The following is a 15,165-nucleotide window of genomic DNA, read 5'->3' on the forward strand; positions in this document are numbered from 1 at the left end:
CAACCTTTAGGCCACTTGGATTCAGAGTCCACATGTACCACACTCAGTGCCTGTGCACTGTAGCAAGGACAGCAGTGGAAATGCTTCCACGTACTCCAAGATGAATCACAGAACCATTGCAGTTGGAAGGGACCCTTAAAGACAGCCGGTCCAACTGCCCTGCAATGAACAGGGACACCCACAGCTCCATTGGGTGCTCAGACCCCATCCAGCCTGAGCTGAGCATCTCCATGGATGTCAGTACCTCACTGCCCTTATTGCAGCTCTCCAGGTGAGGCCTCAGCACAGAGCAGAAGGGCAGACTCCCTCTTTCACCCTGCTGGCTACCCTGCTTTGCATGCAGCCCAGGATCCAGTTGGCTTTCTGAGCTGCAAGAGCCCATGTCCAGCTGCCATCCACCAACACCCCAGGTGCTTTTTACCAGGGCTGAGCTCCATCTGTCCCCAGCTTGTACTTTTAGCTGGGGCTGCCGTGACCCAAGTGCAACTTAGCATTGCTGAACCTCATGAGGTTCCGCACCCAACATGCACATGTTGGCAGCAAGGCAGTGCCATGGGCAGCCCCTGTCCCCAGGGCAGTGCTGTGCAGCCAGGCAAGGAGCTGCCATCAGAGCAGGACCTTGTCTCCACCGCTTACTGGAACATGAATCCAGCAGAGAAAGCAGCATCTGGTTCGTGTGCAATGAGGAAGGGCTTGTGGAAAAAATAAGCTGTGGAAAGTTGGCCATAAATATCCTCATTCCCCTTTTTTGCCCCTGCCCTCTTTTCAATCACTGTTCCACGCAGGTGAAGGAAGCAGTTCAAAAATGTTAATAGATAGCAAAGCGCTCATGTGCGTTTTATCAGCTCTCATAGAACATTTAATGCTGATACGGTGCCCCTTTCAAGTCGGAAAAATCTGGCCAAACGTGTGCAGATAGCAGGGAGTGCTCCTAACAAAACATCAAGGCAGGGAGTCTGTAGGGGGGAATGGAAATGTTAAAAGGATTATAGGAAGAGAAAATGTATCGGACTTATCTGGCAATAGTCGGTAACAAAAGTCTGTCCATTTGTGAAATGAACTTCAAATCCCATAGAACTAATTGTGTGTTTTCCTGCCTTATTTTTGAGTATCTCTGGCAGTGCTTTTTTTTTTCCTTCACGGCAAAAGCATGTCCTGCGTGTGGATAACACCCTGTGCTCTCAGTACAGGGAGAGATTACACCGCCGATGGCTTTTATACCCCTTAAACTAATGATGTTAAACTAGTTTATTAAAAGAAAAAAGGGGAAGAATGACTTCAAAGGTTCGCACGTGGGTTGCAAACCTCTCATGTCATCTGTATACAGGGCCTTCCTCTTATTCTGATCAAGACTGTTCCCAGCACTTCTGTTGAAATACTCACAAGCCTTTGATCTCGTTATCAACGTGACCACCAGTGTGAGAGCTGAGTGTATGACAGAGCGTGACATCAGCCCCTGGCCCATATTGCTGTGTGTGCTCTGCTCTTGTCCAGCAGCACTGATGGACTCACATGAGTGAGTGGTGCTGGCTGGGCTGGGTGGCATCTATGGCTGCCCCATCCCTGGAGGTGTTTGATGCCAGGCTGGATGGGGCCCTGGGCAGCCTGACTTGGTAGTGGGTTGGGCTTGTGTGATCTTTGAGGTCCCTTCCAACCCAAACCATGCTGTGATTCTGTGCTTTGTCACTGCTCTGGGGATGGGCAGAGGAATGTATTGCCCTGTACTCAGTGTGCTGCTGTGTGTGGGGGAAGAACCATGGGAATTGTAGGCATTTCTATGCTGAATTACTGAAGCTGAGTGGCAAGACGAAGTAGGGGAGGCTCAGATGGATGTGTTGGCATCAAGAGATGAAAGCACTTTGAAGACCAACAGCGAAGCACAAGGAGGTTGTGGATGCCCCATCCCTGGAGGCATTCAAGGCCAGGCTGGATGTGACTCTGGACAGCCTGGTCTGGTGGGTGGCGACCCTGCACATAGCAGGGGGTTGAAACAGGATGAGCACTGTGGGCCTTTTCAACCCAGGCCATTCTATGGTTCTATGATTCCATAGTTCAAAGTTCAGGTTTCTTGGCTTGGCTGTGCCCATGGATGACTGCAGGCAGGAGAGCTGTGCGTCCCCTCCAAGCCTTACCATAGCAGGTGTCAAACCTCCCTTGTGCACCAAGATGGCCACTGGAAACAGGTCCTGTGCTGCAGTGCACCATGGAACAACAGCCTCATGGCTGGAGGGAGGCAAAGGGCTGAGCCCTTATTTGCAGTGGTGCAACACAGAGCATTGCAGTACAGACCACATCTGTCATTGCTGCTCCACTCTGGCTCAGCCCTCGTGTCCTTAATGGCTCCCACTGCTTTCTTCTCTCCTACGGTGTTTTTTTTCCCTCACTACCTGCTCCAAAAAAAGGCTCTCACAAAACATTTCATTTCTCTTTGTTATGGAGCTTCACTGCACACAGACTCTTTTCATCTAAAATCATTCCTTTCTGGTGCCGTGATGTGACTTCAAGCTTCTCTGCTCTGCCTGTGGATGTGATGCACAGCATCCAGCAAGGAGCATCGCGTCCACCCTTTGCAGTGGCACCACAAGGGCATTGCCACGGCCAGGTGATGCTACTCGACAGAGCGTTTTGCAGTCGTTTCTTTTTCACCCATTGACTGAATTTCTATCTAAAATAAAAATAAATCTTAAAAAAAAAAAAAAAAAGAGCTAACAAATAAAATATAAATAGTTAATTTTCCCGCTGTTCAGCCTGGGAATTCAGATTCAAGTTTAGACTAGAAAATCAGAAGGAAATTCAAAGATCCTCTGCTTTCTTGATGACTGCAGCTGCTACCTTAGCACAGAGATTCCCTGTAGATCTACGAACAAGGACTTCCAGGAGCTGATAAAGATGAAGAAAAGCACAGAAGACCTCCCTGTACCCGCTGCTGCCTGCCTGGCTCATCAGATTGCTTTCAACCCTCCAGCAAGACGCGCTTCTTCCCCGTGGGCAGGAGGAGACGGGCTCCCTGAGTGGACACTGCAGAAATGAATGGGGTCAGTGCAGCCCTGGGAGGAGGACGGGCACTGAGCACAAAGCCCCATCCCCAGGCATTCGCCCTCCTCTCCTTTTGTCCCCTGAGAGGCCACGTTAGGTGTCAGAGCTGTTCTTTGGTGGGCTGTGAAACGCATGTGTGGTCCCAGATATTGCTGTGAATTATGCACCTGAGCTGTACAACAAGACCTGGGAAGACGGTGTGGTTACATGGTACCTTTGTGCCTCCTGTGACATTGAAATGATACGGGTAGAGATTTTCTTCCAGTGTGGAGAAAGTCAGGGTTTTCAGCCTCCATGACAGTGGGTTAATTTGCAGTGCTGTGGCAGCAGATGGGACACAGAGAGCTTTTTATCCATTGGGTTGTTTCAAAGCGAGCTCAGATGTGGCATCAGGCAGGGATCTGTGCCCTCCTGAGGGTGGCTGTGGCCTGTCCTGGGTGAGGAGCTGCCCCTACCATGGTGAGGGGCCAGGGATGGGGAGAAAGGACCACACTGCATGGTTCAGTGGCATCTGTCATAGTGGCACATCCATACTTGGCACCACCTGAAGCAAAACTACCAGCAGTGCTGCTCGTTTGTAACTGCTTGTTGGTCCCAGAGATGGCTTTCATTGCTTGGTCTTAGAGGACTTGTGCAGAAAGTTTGCTTTCCCTGTCTGGTGTCAGACATTCCCAGGCCTGAAAAATACGCAACTGGGAGCAACAATGAATCCACTGATGCGTTATTTCATGTTAGCAGCCCAGGTTGTTTGGGTCACGCATCCATAACCTGCACAGGGCCAGCTCCTCACTGCTGTGTGTTTCTCTGCTCACTCAGCCATCCCAGAGCTGATGAAATCACAGCTTTGAGGGATGCCACGTGCTGGGTTAAGGATGCTGTGAACCAGTTGTGTTGTCAGCAGCGTGCAAAGAGAAGGTGGTTTGGGGCATGCAGGGGACGTGCCCCTTTACAGCCATGACTCTGATTTCCATCCCCCCCCCCAGTATCCCGCTGAGCACTGAGAACAGAGCTGGGCTCTCCCTGCTGTGCCAGCTGCTGGGATAAGGGTACCAGTGGGGTCACTGCCGACCCCCTCCCAGCCCCATGGGCAATCTGGAGGTGTGGGTTCATTTTCCAAAGCTTTTTCCCCTCGCAAAAAGGGGGATGGTGGAATGTTGAGCCCGGCCACACACCTGGGTATGGGGTACCCACAGCATGGGCTGGCACACAGGGCTGCACTGCAATGCAGAAGTGCTGCAAGAGTGGGACTTTACCCCAAAATATTTGTTCATCAGTATGGGAGAGAGAATCAGTGCCGCTCAGAGGACTTGCAGCTACTAATCAGGGCTCGACATTAAAGGCCATGGCATTACCCCTCCTCACAGCCTGGCCATCCACTTGTGAGCCCTGCATTGCAAACCTGGGGCACGGTGTGTTCCCTGGGTTATGGCAACAGGGAAACGGGGCTGCAGGGCAGTGATGGGGCTGCAGGGCCAGGATCCTGCCAGGAGGACCCCACGTCCAGCCCGGAGCAGGCCAGGAGGCACAGGACAGGTTTAGGGGCTGTTCCCTAATTAAAACCTTTCGCATGAAGTTAAAAACAAACTCCATTCCGTGCCTGTTTAATATTTAACAGATGGGACCGGAGGGTGGGGGGGGGGGGGGGGAGGTGGGGGTTAAAGATGTGAACAACAACCGCAGAGTTTTGTTGACGAGCCACCTCTATCGCAGTCAGATGTGGTTTAATCAGGATGCAGAGCAAAAACGCGTCTTTGGATCATTTATTAAGGAAATATATATATATATATATTAATAATTAAAAAGCAAACAAGCAAACAACTGCGTTGGACCCGCCCCCTTTTTCTCCCATAGAAGAAACTTTCCGCTGAGTTCCGCTGCCCTCCGATCTCCCCCCCCCACCCCAATGGAGGGTGAAGGTGGGGGGGGGAGGTCGAGGAGGGCTCCGGTCCCTTTAAGGCGGCGGCAGCTCGCGGTGCTCCCGCCCGGGGGCGGCGGCTGCGGCTGTGCGCTTTGATAAGGTCCTGGCAACTCCGTACCCGCTCTGGGATGTCGGGAGGAGGGAATGGAAACGCAACCAAAATCCTCTTCCCCCAGAATAGAATTGCTTTATTTTTCCACCCCAACGGTGCAAAGCCCGAGCGCGGAAAGCTCGCCACGCAACGGGGGTGCCCGTGGGAGTTGGGGGTGTGGGCGCACCGAGCGATGCAGGCCGTGCTTCCCTCCTCTTTTTCTCCTTATTTATGATTTTTTTTTCTCCTTGTTTTATTTTTCCTCCCGTATCTGTGAGTACCTCCCTTTCAGGACCGCTCCGCCGGCCCCGCTTTGATGCGCCCAGCGCTGGCGGGGAGAGCCCGGGGCTTTGGGGGGGGGGGGGGGACGGCAGGGGCGGGGGGACCCGGCGAGGGAGGGAGGGATGGATGGATGGAGGGAGGCGGCGGGGCGGAGCCAACGCTTTTGTATTTAAAATAAATAAAATAAATATCCAGGGGAGGGTGAGGAGGGAGGTGCGGATCGCAGTGGGCTCCTTCCCTCGCAGTCCATCCCCACCCCCCCCCCCACCCCCCTCCCACCTTCCCCCTTCGATGCTCTCCGATGCGGTTACACCGCTGGGGAGGAGAGGAGGAGGAGGAGGAGGAGGAGGAGGAGGAGGAAGGCGCGGGGCAGCCCTGCGCGCTGCCGGCGGAGAGCGGCGGGGCCGCGCAGCAGCTCCGGGCAGCGCGGTGAGTGGCTGCGGAGGTTGGGGGGGCAGCGGCTGCTCTCCCCGCGGGGTTTTATGTTATCCGTGGGCACGCAGATGGAGGATGATGGTGATGGTGGTTTTAATCCTCGCTGTTTGGCGCTTGTGCGGGTGCGGTCGGAGCTGCGCGCGGCCCGAAGTCGCTCCGGACTTTTCTCCCCCTCCCTCCGTGCCCGCTCGGGTTCCTCGTTCTCCTCCCGAGCCGTCGCCATTTCTGCAGCAGGTTTTTATTTATTAGCGCTGTTATTTCGCACTCTCGCTCCAGCTCGACCCGCGGGGGTCGGCGCCGCCCGGGGCTGCTCCCCCCTCCTTCCCCCCGTACCCCCGCTCTCCCCCCGCTCCGGCTCTTCGCTATTTATTCCCCTCTTCCCGCAGTCGGTCCGATGGCTCCGGCCGGGCTGTCCGGCCCGGGATGCCCCGCTGCTCCCAGGTACGGCCGCCGTTCCCCATTGCTCCTTTTCCCCCCCCCCCTCCTTCTTTTTTTTTTGCCTTCAATTCCCAGTTTTTATCTATTTCGGGGGATCTGCGGCTGCCCCGCTCTCGGACCCCACGCAAACTGCCGCAAAGCCCCATTTCCCCCCACACTCCCCCATTCCTTTCTGGGATTACCCCCGTGGGTCTGTTCGTGCGGGGGGTCCCCGAGCCCCGAGGGGGGGGGGGGCGCTTAAAGTGTGCGGGGAGTTGAGCGGAGCGCCGCGCTCGGGTCGGGCTGCGGGGAGCGCCGCGCTGCTGCCCTCCTCGCCTTTCTCTCTCTCTCTCTCTCTTTTTTTGTGAATGCGAAGAGTTGAAAAGCCTGTTTACTTTTTGCCTTTGATGTCGGGAGGATCTGGTTTTGATTAGATCAATACTCCTTTTTTCTCCCCCCCCGCCCCCCCCCCCCTCCTACCCCTCCCACACCCCCCCCCCCCCCTCCTTCCCCTTCTCTCCCCCCCTCTTTTTTTTTTTTGCCTTTTTTTTTTTTCCCCTTCCCAGAGCGGAGCCTCCCAGGATCCCCCGCTGACTCGAGCGAGCGGCACGCAGCTCCCGGAGCCTCCCGCAGCCCCGCTCCGGAGCCATGAGCAGCGCCGTGCTCCTCGCCCACCTCCCGGACCCCGGCAGCAGCTTCAGGGAGGACGCGCCCCGACCCCCGGTGCCGGGGGAGGAGGGAGAGGCACCGCCATGCCCGCAGCCCCACAGCTCCTTTCTCGCCAAAAGCCAAAGCTTCTCGGCCATGCCGGTGCCCGCTGCCCCGCGGAGGAATGAGAACGGGTTGGGGGAGCCGGAGGGCAGCGCGTCCCCCGATTCCCCGTTGGCCCGTTGGACCAAATCCCTGCACTCCTTGTTGGGAGATCAAGATGGTGCCTATCTCTTTCGGACCTTCTTGGAAAGGGAAAAATGCGTGGATACTTTAGACTTCTGGTTTGCCTGCAATGGCTTCAGGCAGATGGACCTTAAGGATACCAAAACTTCGAGAGTAGCCAAAGCTATCTACAAAAGGTACATCGAGAACAACAGCATCGTCTCCAAGCAGCTCAAGCCCGCTACCAAGACCTACATAAGGGATAGCATCAAGAAGCAGCAGATAGATTCCATCATGTTTGATCAGGCACAGACTGAGATCCAGACTGTGATGGAGGAAAATGCGTACCAGATGTTTTTAACTTCTGATATATACCTCGAATACGTACGGAGCGGAGGAGAGAACCCCGCTTACATGAGCAGCAACGGGCTGGGGAGCTTAAAAGTTGTCTGTGGCTACCTGCCGACCTTGAACGAGGAGGAGGAATGGAGCTGCGCCGACTTCAAAAGCAAAATGCTGCCTTCGGTGGTTGGGCTGTCCAGCAAAACGCTGAGGGTTACAGCGAGCGTCAGAGCCACCGAGACGCTGGAGAATGGGTACAGGTAAGGGGGGCTGGGATACGGGCTGTGCTGGGACCCTGGGGCTGTGTGTATGGGGGGGGGTGGGAGGCGGTGGGGCACGGTGGAATTTGGGGGGCGTTGGCTGGTTGGTTTGGTTTCTTTCTTGCTTTCCTTCTGCTGAGGGAAAACAAGAGGGCTGTGCTCTTTGGCCCCATTGGCTCTTTGAGTTCTTATAGATCAAAAACTTCATAGCAACTATGTCCTCCGGACACGCGTTAATTATTGGTTCGACTTTCAAACCTATTAAGCGCGGTAGTGGAGAGGATCATAGAGGCACATGAATAATGTAACCTGCCAGCTCCCCGACTTCCCCATCAGCCAGGGCTGAACTCTGCTGGTTATGTGGGAAGCAATTGTGTGGTCATGGAGCAGGAAACGTACGAGCTCATTACATCCAACTAATGCAGCTCGCAGAGAATCTTCTTGTTTTGGCTGTTTTTGTGATACGGAGCCTCTCTTGTTGCGTTGTGGTTGGCATGGTGTCAGAGCCATTTGGGATGGCTTTGGGCCGGTGTAGAACAGAGGGGTACTTAAAAACAAGTAGCTGAGGTCATAGGGGCTGCCCAGGTGTAGGGGAATAGCACACCTGGGTGCTGTCTTGCTGCATGGCCCAAGCTGGGCTCAGGCTGTGGCTGTTTGTTGGTGCTGGAGGGGATGTGGCCTGTGCTGGGGGTGGCAGAGCCCTTGGCTGGGGGCACTCTGCCCACCGACCCCTCCGGTGTGATGGTGATGGTGAGGAGAGGGACAGCCCTCTGTGAGCGAAGGGGGATGGGAAGGAGGCTCTGATGAGCGAATGATGAGTTGTATAATCCCCTGAAAATGTATTCTTTCCTCTCCCCACCCTTGCTGTAAGTGTGGCTCGTTGAATCGGGGTTGAGAGGAGAGGGCTCTGCTGGCAGACGTGCGCTCCTGTCTGCAGGATGGGGAGTTTGGGTTTAGCTCTGGTAAGTGCCTGACATCTCGGTTAGGGGAATTTGGAGTGCTGGCTGTGATTCATGGACATCAAAGGGCACGGCAGCGCAGCGGGGAGGCTGTGCTGAGCTCTCCTCCTGCCCTGCACTGAGCTGCCTGCTGTGGGGCTGTGTGGTGTCTGGCAGCCCTTGGGGCTCAGCCTCCTGCTTGTTGTGGGGTGATGCAGTTTGGTATCACCGGAGAGGTGATGGCCACCAGAGCGGTGCAGGATTATGGGGGGGGGGTGGGGGGGAAATGCATCTCATCCTGCTGTGTTTCTGCTGGGAGGCTGCCTGGGGTGGGAGCTCTGGTTGGCAGCTGTGTGCAGGACTTGGGGTTTAGGGCTCCTCATCTCGTGCCTCATTGTTGTTGTCTGAGATCCTGCTGTTCTCCAGAGCCTGCTGTGACCTTGCTGCCCTCTGCTTGCTTTCCAGGAGAGGATGTTGGGTGCTTTCATCTTGCAGGCTTTGTTGGTGTTTGGGGCTGGGAGGGCTCAGTGTGGTGTCCTGCTAGAGCTGCAGGCCCTGCTGAAGCCCACATGCTCCATCCAGGTCCACCAGAGCTCTTGCACAGCTGTGGCTGCTTCCCTGATTTGCACTTGTGGGCTGTTTCTTTTTTTTTTCTCCTTCTTTTTGTTGGTCCCAGGATGAATGCAGCTTGCTCCTCATGTGTCAGATCTGCCTATAGGACATTAGGTGTTGTGCTGTGCTTTGATCACCTCCTGTTGAATTCCCAGGAGCTTTTTTGCTCACTATGGGGCTGAGAGATCTCAGTGCAAAGAGATGGAGGTCAAACGGTGATGCTTCTTGGTCCCTCCCTGAGCTGCCCATTTGCAAAGCCACGTGTGTGTGTGTGTGTGTGTGTGTGTGTTTTAAGAACATGTGGATGGGTTATCTCTCATCACTCAGCATTTAGGAAGGCGCTCAGGATTGGAGCTGAAGCTCCCACAAAGTCATTCCTGGTGAGTGGCCAAACCACACCTCCCTCCTCATACGTGCAATGCAATCAAAGAATTCCTGCCCTGGACCCAGCATGCTACGGTTTGGAAGTGCTGTGCGGGCTCTTCCCACTTGCTTCAGTGGGACTATAAGAGCAGAACGAAGCGTGGGGCTGAGTGCACCTGATCCAGGATATGGGGACAGGAGGCAGCTGGAAATCAATCCCAATGCACAGAGTCACAGCCACGGCACGCTGTGGGAAGCACATGGCTGAGCCTTCATCCCCACCATCAGTCCTGCTGAGCGTGCTGGACCTGACCCCACCATCCAGGAATCCCAGCCATTATTTATACACCCTTCTAAATGTACCCCCACCAGTCTATGCGCACGGAGCCGCTCTCCTCTGCTGCCTTGGCAGTGCCACTGATGTGTTGGGAGCAGGGTGGGTTCATCTGCCTCCCATTAGCCCTGCACTCATCGGCAGTGCTGGCTCCGAGGCTTCCTGCCCTTTGAACGCCGTGCCGGTGGAGCTGTTGTGTGCGGAGTTATTGGGACTGAGTTTGGCTTCAATTATCAAAGTAAATGATGCCATTGTAAAGCTGCGCTCCGAGCGGTGCTCTACAATTAGAGCATGGAGGCCGTGATTAATGTCGTTTTCTTAATATTTTTGGTTTGTTTTTTTTATCCTTCTAAAAAAAGCATATTCTTTTTCCACCCCCGTGTTTGTGCCGTTTCTCTTTTTTTTGCCTTGAAACTTGTGAGCGCCCCATGATGTTTGTCCCAAGAAAGTACTTAATGAGGCTCAGTTCTGCCTTCAAAATGCTCCTGGCAGATTTCCTTTGCTCTCTGTATACATCTGTGGTTTGAAGTGCCGGAACGCTCTTATTTTGAAGAAGCAGAGTTTGGCAATATAAAAACCCCACATTGAAATAGCCCTCTGATAGTAGGGGATGCAACCAGGAGCTCCTGCAATCATGATGGCCCTGAACTCTGATACACCCGTGGCCTAACGTGGCACAGGGAGAGCTGCACGCTGTGTGTTGTTGCGTCCAGATAAGAATAGCCTGAGAAACATCAGATGTTCTCCTTGAAGCTCCTTGGGGGCTTTTCATCAGTGAGGTTTTGGTAGGGGAAGCAGCGCTGCAGGCTGGCACTGAGGGGGGGGGAAGAGGAGTGAGTTCTGTCCACTTTCTCTAATTATATCTTTCCAAATGCTGTTTTGGACACACCTCCTCACCCTGCGCTGTGTTCATACGCAGCTGCTGCCTCCGCCCCCCAGTGCAGGCTGCTGGGAGAGCACAGGAATGTGGCCCTTCTGGGGCAGCTGGGGAGGGCTGTGCTGGACCCTGGTGCATCCCATTCCATGATCCTCGAGGAGCATCCCATCCCAATCCAGGACCATGGAGCAGCCCACCCTGCTGAGCCCTGTGATCCCTATGTGTGCTCTCAAGACCTGCGATGGTTTCAAATCACAGTTAGGAAAGAGCTGCATCCCTTGCTCAATCCCCTGGAAGCCCACCAAGGACCCACGCAGTGTCACAGGGACTTCACATCCCTCTGAATCAGAGCAGGAGGCTGCATGCGTTTAGCAAACTCCTTTGTAGTAACAGTGGGATAACTTAGCTTTCACCCACATGTGGAATTAATTTATCTTTGAAGATTTAACTTCTTTCCTGTGGCATTCCTCGCTATCTCTTTTTTTTTTTTGCAGCTATATGTTTTCTAACATCTTGATCTCCCCATCAGTGGTGCCTTGGCCTCCCTTGGAAAGGAATGCAGCCCTGGCTGGGCTGAGTACCTGCAGCAGCCCCAGCCCGGCACCTCATACCAGAGAGGCCCAGCTTCTCCCCCTCCTTTTTTTTTTCCTCTTCTTTCTTCTTTTTTCATTTCCCTTTTTATTTTAACTTTTTCTTTTCCCCTTTTTTCTTGCTTTGTTTTTAACCCAAGCTCTGTTAAAGCCCCATGCTGCAAGGGAGGGGTGCACAGCAGTGGGGCAGCTGCTGCCCCCTATTAGGGCTGCTCTGTTGCATCCCACCACTTCCCCAGAGCCCTGCCGTGGGGGTGGGGGAGCTTGAAAGCCCATTAAAAAACCTGCCGAGCCTGCTGGCACATTCCTTAGGCCCCCAAGTCCTGGGTAAGTGGCCCTAATTATTAAAATCAGCAGTCCTTATCAGATGACAAGGCCCTTTGCTTTGATATACAAACGCAGAAGCTTAACAACCCCATCTTCCATCTCAGGGGAACAAAATGTGCACCTTAACACGCAGCTTTCAAACCTCCCCGCCATAATCCCCTTATCGCCTGCCAAGATAGGGGATTGATCCCAGCTGAGTTGGAGGTTTTCTGCTCAGTGACCCCATCGTAGCTCCCGGCATTGCCCAGGGATGGGTGGTGGTGCTGATGGGCTCAGCCAAGCTCAGGGTTTGCTTCTCTGGGTGAAGCTGTTCCCTTCCATGTACAACCTGCTTCTGCCCTCATGCTGCCCTCATGCCTTCCTCCTGCCTCACCCAGCCCTAAGCACAAGAAATCCCATGCTGTTTGGTGAGGAGGTTCACCTTAAAAGTGGGCCTTTGTGGTGCCAGGAAGATGGCACCTCTCTCAGGGGGGACCTGGGACAGCAGGTTGCAGCCATGATGCCTGGGGGTCCTGTTCAGCAGTTCTCTTGTTTCAAATACACAGATAGCATAACCCAAAGGAGCCTTACCTCCTCTGCTCAGAGTAGGTTTAAGCATTTATGAGCTGGTCCTCAGTAGGGTTCAAGCTATGAACTTCTTGATCCGGTGCTTGTTGATGGCAGAGCTCCTGCTGGCTTCTGCAGTACAGCACCAGGCTCTTAGGACCAAGGTTCCAAAGGTATCAGAATGCCCTGGGACATCTCCTGGGGTTTTCTGAGCTGTGTGTCCTGTGCCAATAGTCACGTCTCTAACACGGGGCTGTAGGTGCTTTTGAATAGCGTGTTCTAGTTGTTGCCTGGCTCCTGGCAGGGAGCTGTTGTGAGCAGTGGGTGCTTGGTGCTTCTCAAGGGATGCTGTATGGAGAGTGCTGGTGTTAAGCTCATGTGCTGTCCTTGAGCCCAAGCCTGGCTGATAACTGGGTTCTTGTTCGCTTGTCTCTAGGTCCTTCAAGAGGAACGATCCTGTTAACCCCTACCATGTGAGTTCTGGCTATGTCTTTGCCCCAGCAACCAGTGCAAACGATAGTGAAATATCCAGTGATGCCCTGACGGATGACTCCATGTCAATGACAGACAGCAGTGTGTAAGTATCTTATGCTGGCTCGGTCTTTTTTTGGGGTGCACCATCTCCACATGGGCTGTACTGATGCACTGTTGGTAACTGTGGGTCCTGCCAAGCCCAGAGGGCAGCCAGGCCTGGTGGCCTCGTTCTTTGTGCCGTTGCCGTGGGTATCGGATGGAAGGAGGTGATGAACCCCTCTGCAGCTGAGCAAACGTGTTTTCCCCTATGCTTATAGTACTGCCTGACTAACCCAAGGAGCAATCTCCCTGTGCCTTTTGTCTTAAGGCCAGGCTTCCTTAACTAGTTATCAGTCATCAAAGAGGAGGAGATTACTTCCTGTAGGAAGCACTTTCTGTAATTAAGGTTCATCGGTAATGTCAGAATGTACATTAATAGGGCCAGTGACCTGAAGGGGCAAATAGCTGCTCAGCTGGTGTGGCTGGGGCAGCCTTCAAAGAACCTTTTGAACGGAGCTGCCTGGATCAGTGTGTTGGTTGCAGAGGGAAGGGATGGTTTTGTGTCAGGATCTGTTTCTTTCCTCCTCACCACTGAGCAGTGTGCAGAGTTGGAGTGTCCTCCCACAGTTTTCCTTCCCCAGCAGAAGAGGAATGGTGTTTTTGTGTCTGGAGGTGGGGAAGTCAGTAAGACTCACATAGTGCCCTTAAGGACCCCTTTCTTCAACTGTGGGGAGAAGGCAGATGTTTCTGTTTGCGTTCCTTGATCTTCACTTTAGTACAAGTCCTCCCGAAATGCAGCCTGTCAGATAACAGTGCTGTGTTCCACGTCTGCATCCCAGAGCTGAACCTTCCCCTGTGCCTATCGGATGTGGCATTGAATCCTATGTGCTCCTCCAAGAGATTTGCATGCTGGTTGTATCTTTAATCGGCAGTGCTGAGTGATGATGCACAATGGAAAACAGGATTTACCAAAAAATCCTTGATGCGTAAACAAAAGCTTTCTATTTAGCTTGTTGTTGTTGTTGTTTTCTTAATGCACAAGCGTGTTTTGAACTGATATTACGGGAAAAAAAAATAGTTTGTTGTCCCACCAGATTCCCTTATTGAACAATATTGGCATTAAATAAAAGAGCTGAATCATAGGGTGACTTTATTTCTTCTTACTGGCTCTGGTTGTATGTGATCATGTGTCAACAGAGCATTCATTGGGTTAGTCATTTCTGGACCAGTGTAGGGTCACTTGGGATTCACAGGGCTAGGATTATACCCTCTCTTCACAGCAATGCCAATTGTAGGCCTTATACAGATGAGAGCACTGAGTGAGAAATAAAGTGCATGGTGGATGAAAGGCTTAACTGAATCGCTTTCAGCCCATTGTTAGTCCAGGGGAGCTTAGCGGGGATAAGAGGGTAGCAGCCCGCTTTGAAATTTCCTTGAACAAGTGAATAGGAGCTCCCCATAAAGCAGCGCATGAAAGGAGCCTGCCTGTTTTTTCCTGCCGTAACAATGGCCCGTGCAGGCTGTGAGAGTTTGGGGAAGCTTGGCTGATTAAACTGCCTGCAGCTCCAGGTTGGGGGGCGGCTGGGGGCAGGACGAGGGGCTTGGAGCATGCATCCGCTGCGCTGCTGCTCGGTCCGGGGATGGCGCGGCAACGCCAGGCTGGTTGCACGGTGGAGGTGGGAGCTGTGAGTTGGTGTTTGAGGAGGCACAGCTGAAGTTAAGGCTGATGGACAAGTTGTTTTATGGAGAATTGGCCGCCACCAGGTTGGCAGGAGGAGCTTTGTGGGGTGAGCCTGTCCCGGCACTGGCAGAGCCCCGCGGTGCTGTGCTATGCTGGGAGCTCTGCTGCTCCTCAACGGGGGCCCTGGTTTTGTTCTGTGTCATCAGTGCGAATGCAAATGAGTTCTTTCGGCTCATATTGGTATCAAGTGGAGAGGAAAAAGTTGTTCTGGAAAAGTCTGTCAGGCATTGCTGCAGAAGTCAGGTTTGCCCAAATAAATCTCAACCTGAACTGCACTGGATTTAGGAGAGGTCTCTGAGCAGCTCACAGGCGGCCTTGGTGCTCTGTGCTGGATGTCAGGGAGCAGCCTGTGTGTGTTTTGTAATGGCCACAAAGCATCATGCAGATTTCTATTTCCATTTCTTGATTGGTGGGGGAGAGGAAAGGGGATTTTTATTTTATATATATATATTTTTTTATTTGCTTATATCTTATTTATGGATTTACTTTGGACACAGGGGAATGCTGCTGAGCAAACTTCAAATATTACCTTATCTTACAAACCAGGCTTTTGATGTTGGCAAGATCAGAGGCTTGTTTCAGAGCCGTTGCCAAATGAAGATGGGAGTGAATGCATATGCGCATGAGTCTGATATTTCAAAGCAGCAGTAAAACTACATTCAGGTTAGGT

General features: G+C 53.2%; 1 protein-coding gene across 4 annotated transcripts in view; it reads left to right on the forward strand.

Moving 5' to 3' along the window:
- AXIN2 (axin 2) overlaps positions 1–15,165 on the forward strand; it is a 45,135-nt gene that overhangs the window by 15,564 nt on the left and 14,406 nt on the right. For 2 of the 4 annotated variants that reach the window (XM_072351646.1, XM_072351649.1), the window contains exons 1-3: positions 5,605–5,756; positions 6,746–7,654; positions 12,678–12,818. In XM_072351646.1, coding sequence (XP_072207747.1) covers positions 6,828–7,654; positions 12,678–12,818 — 968 coding nt within the window. In that variant the 5' untranslated portion in view covers positions 5,605–5,756; positions 6,746–6,827. Of the gene's footprint in view, positions 1–5,604; positions 5,757–6,183; positions 6,204–6,745; positions 7,655–12,677; positions 12,819–15,165 lie in introns of those variants that run through there. The other 2 variants (XM_072351648.1, XM_072351647.1) reach the window with 2 other exon arrangements.

Source organism: Excalfactoria chinensis, chromosome 17, assembly GCF_039878825.1.
Source record: "Excalfactoria chinensis isolate bCotChi1 chromosome 17, bCotChi1.hap2, whole genome shotgun sequence".
Lineage (NCBI taxonomy): Eukaryota > Metazoa > Chordata > Aves > Galliformes > Phasianidae > Excalfactoria > Excalfactoria chinensis.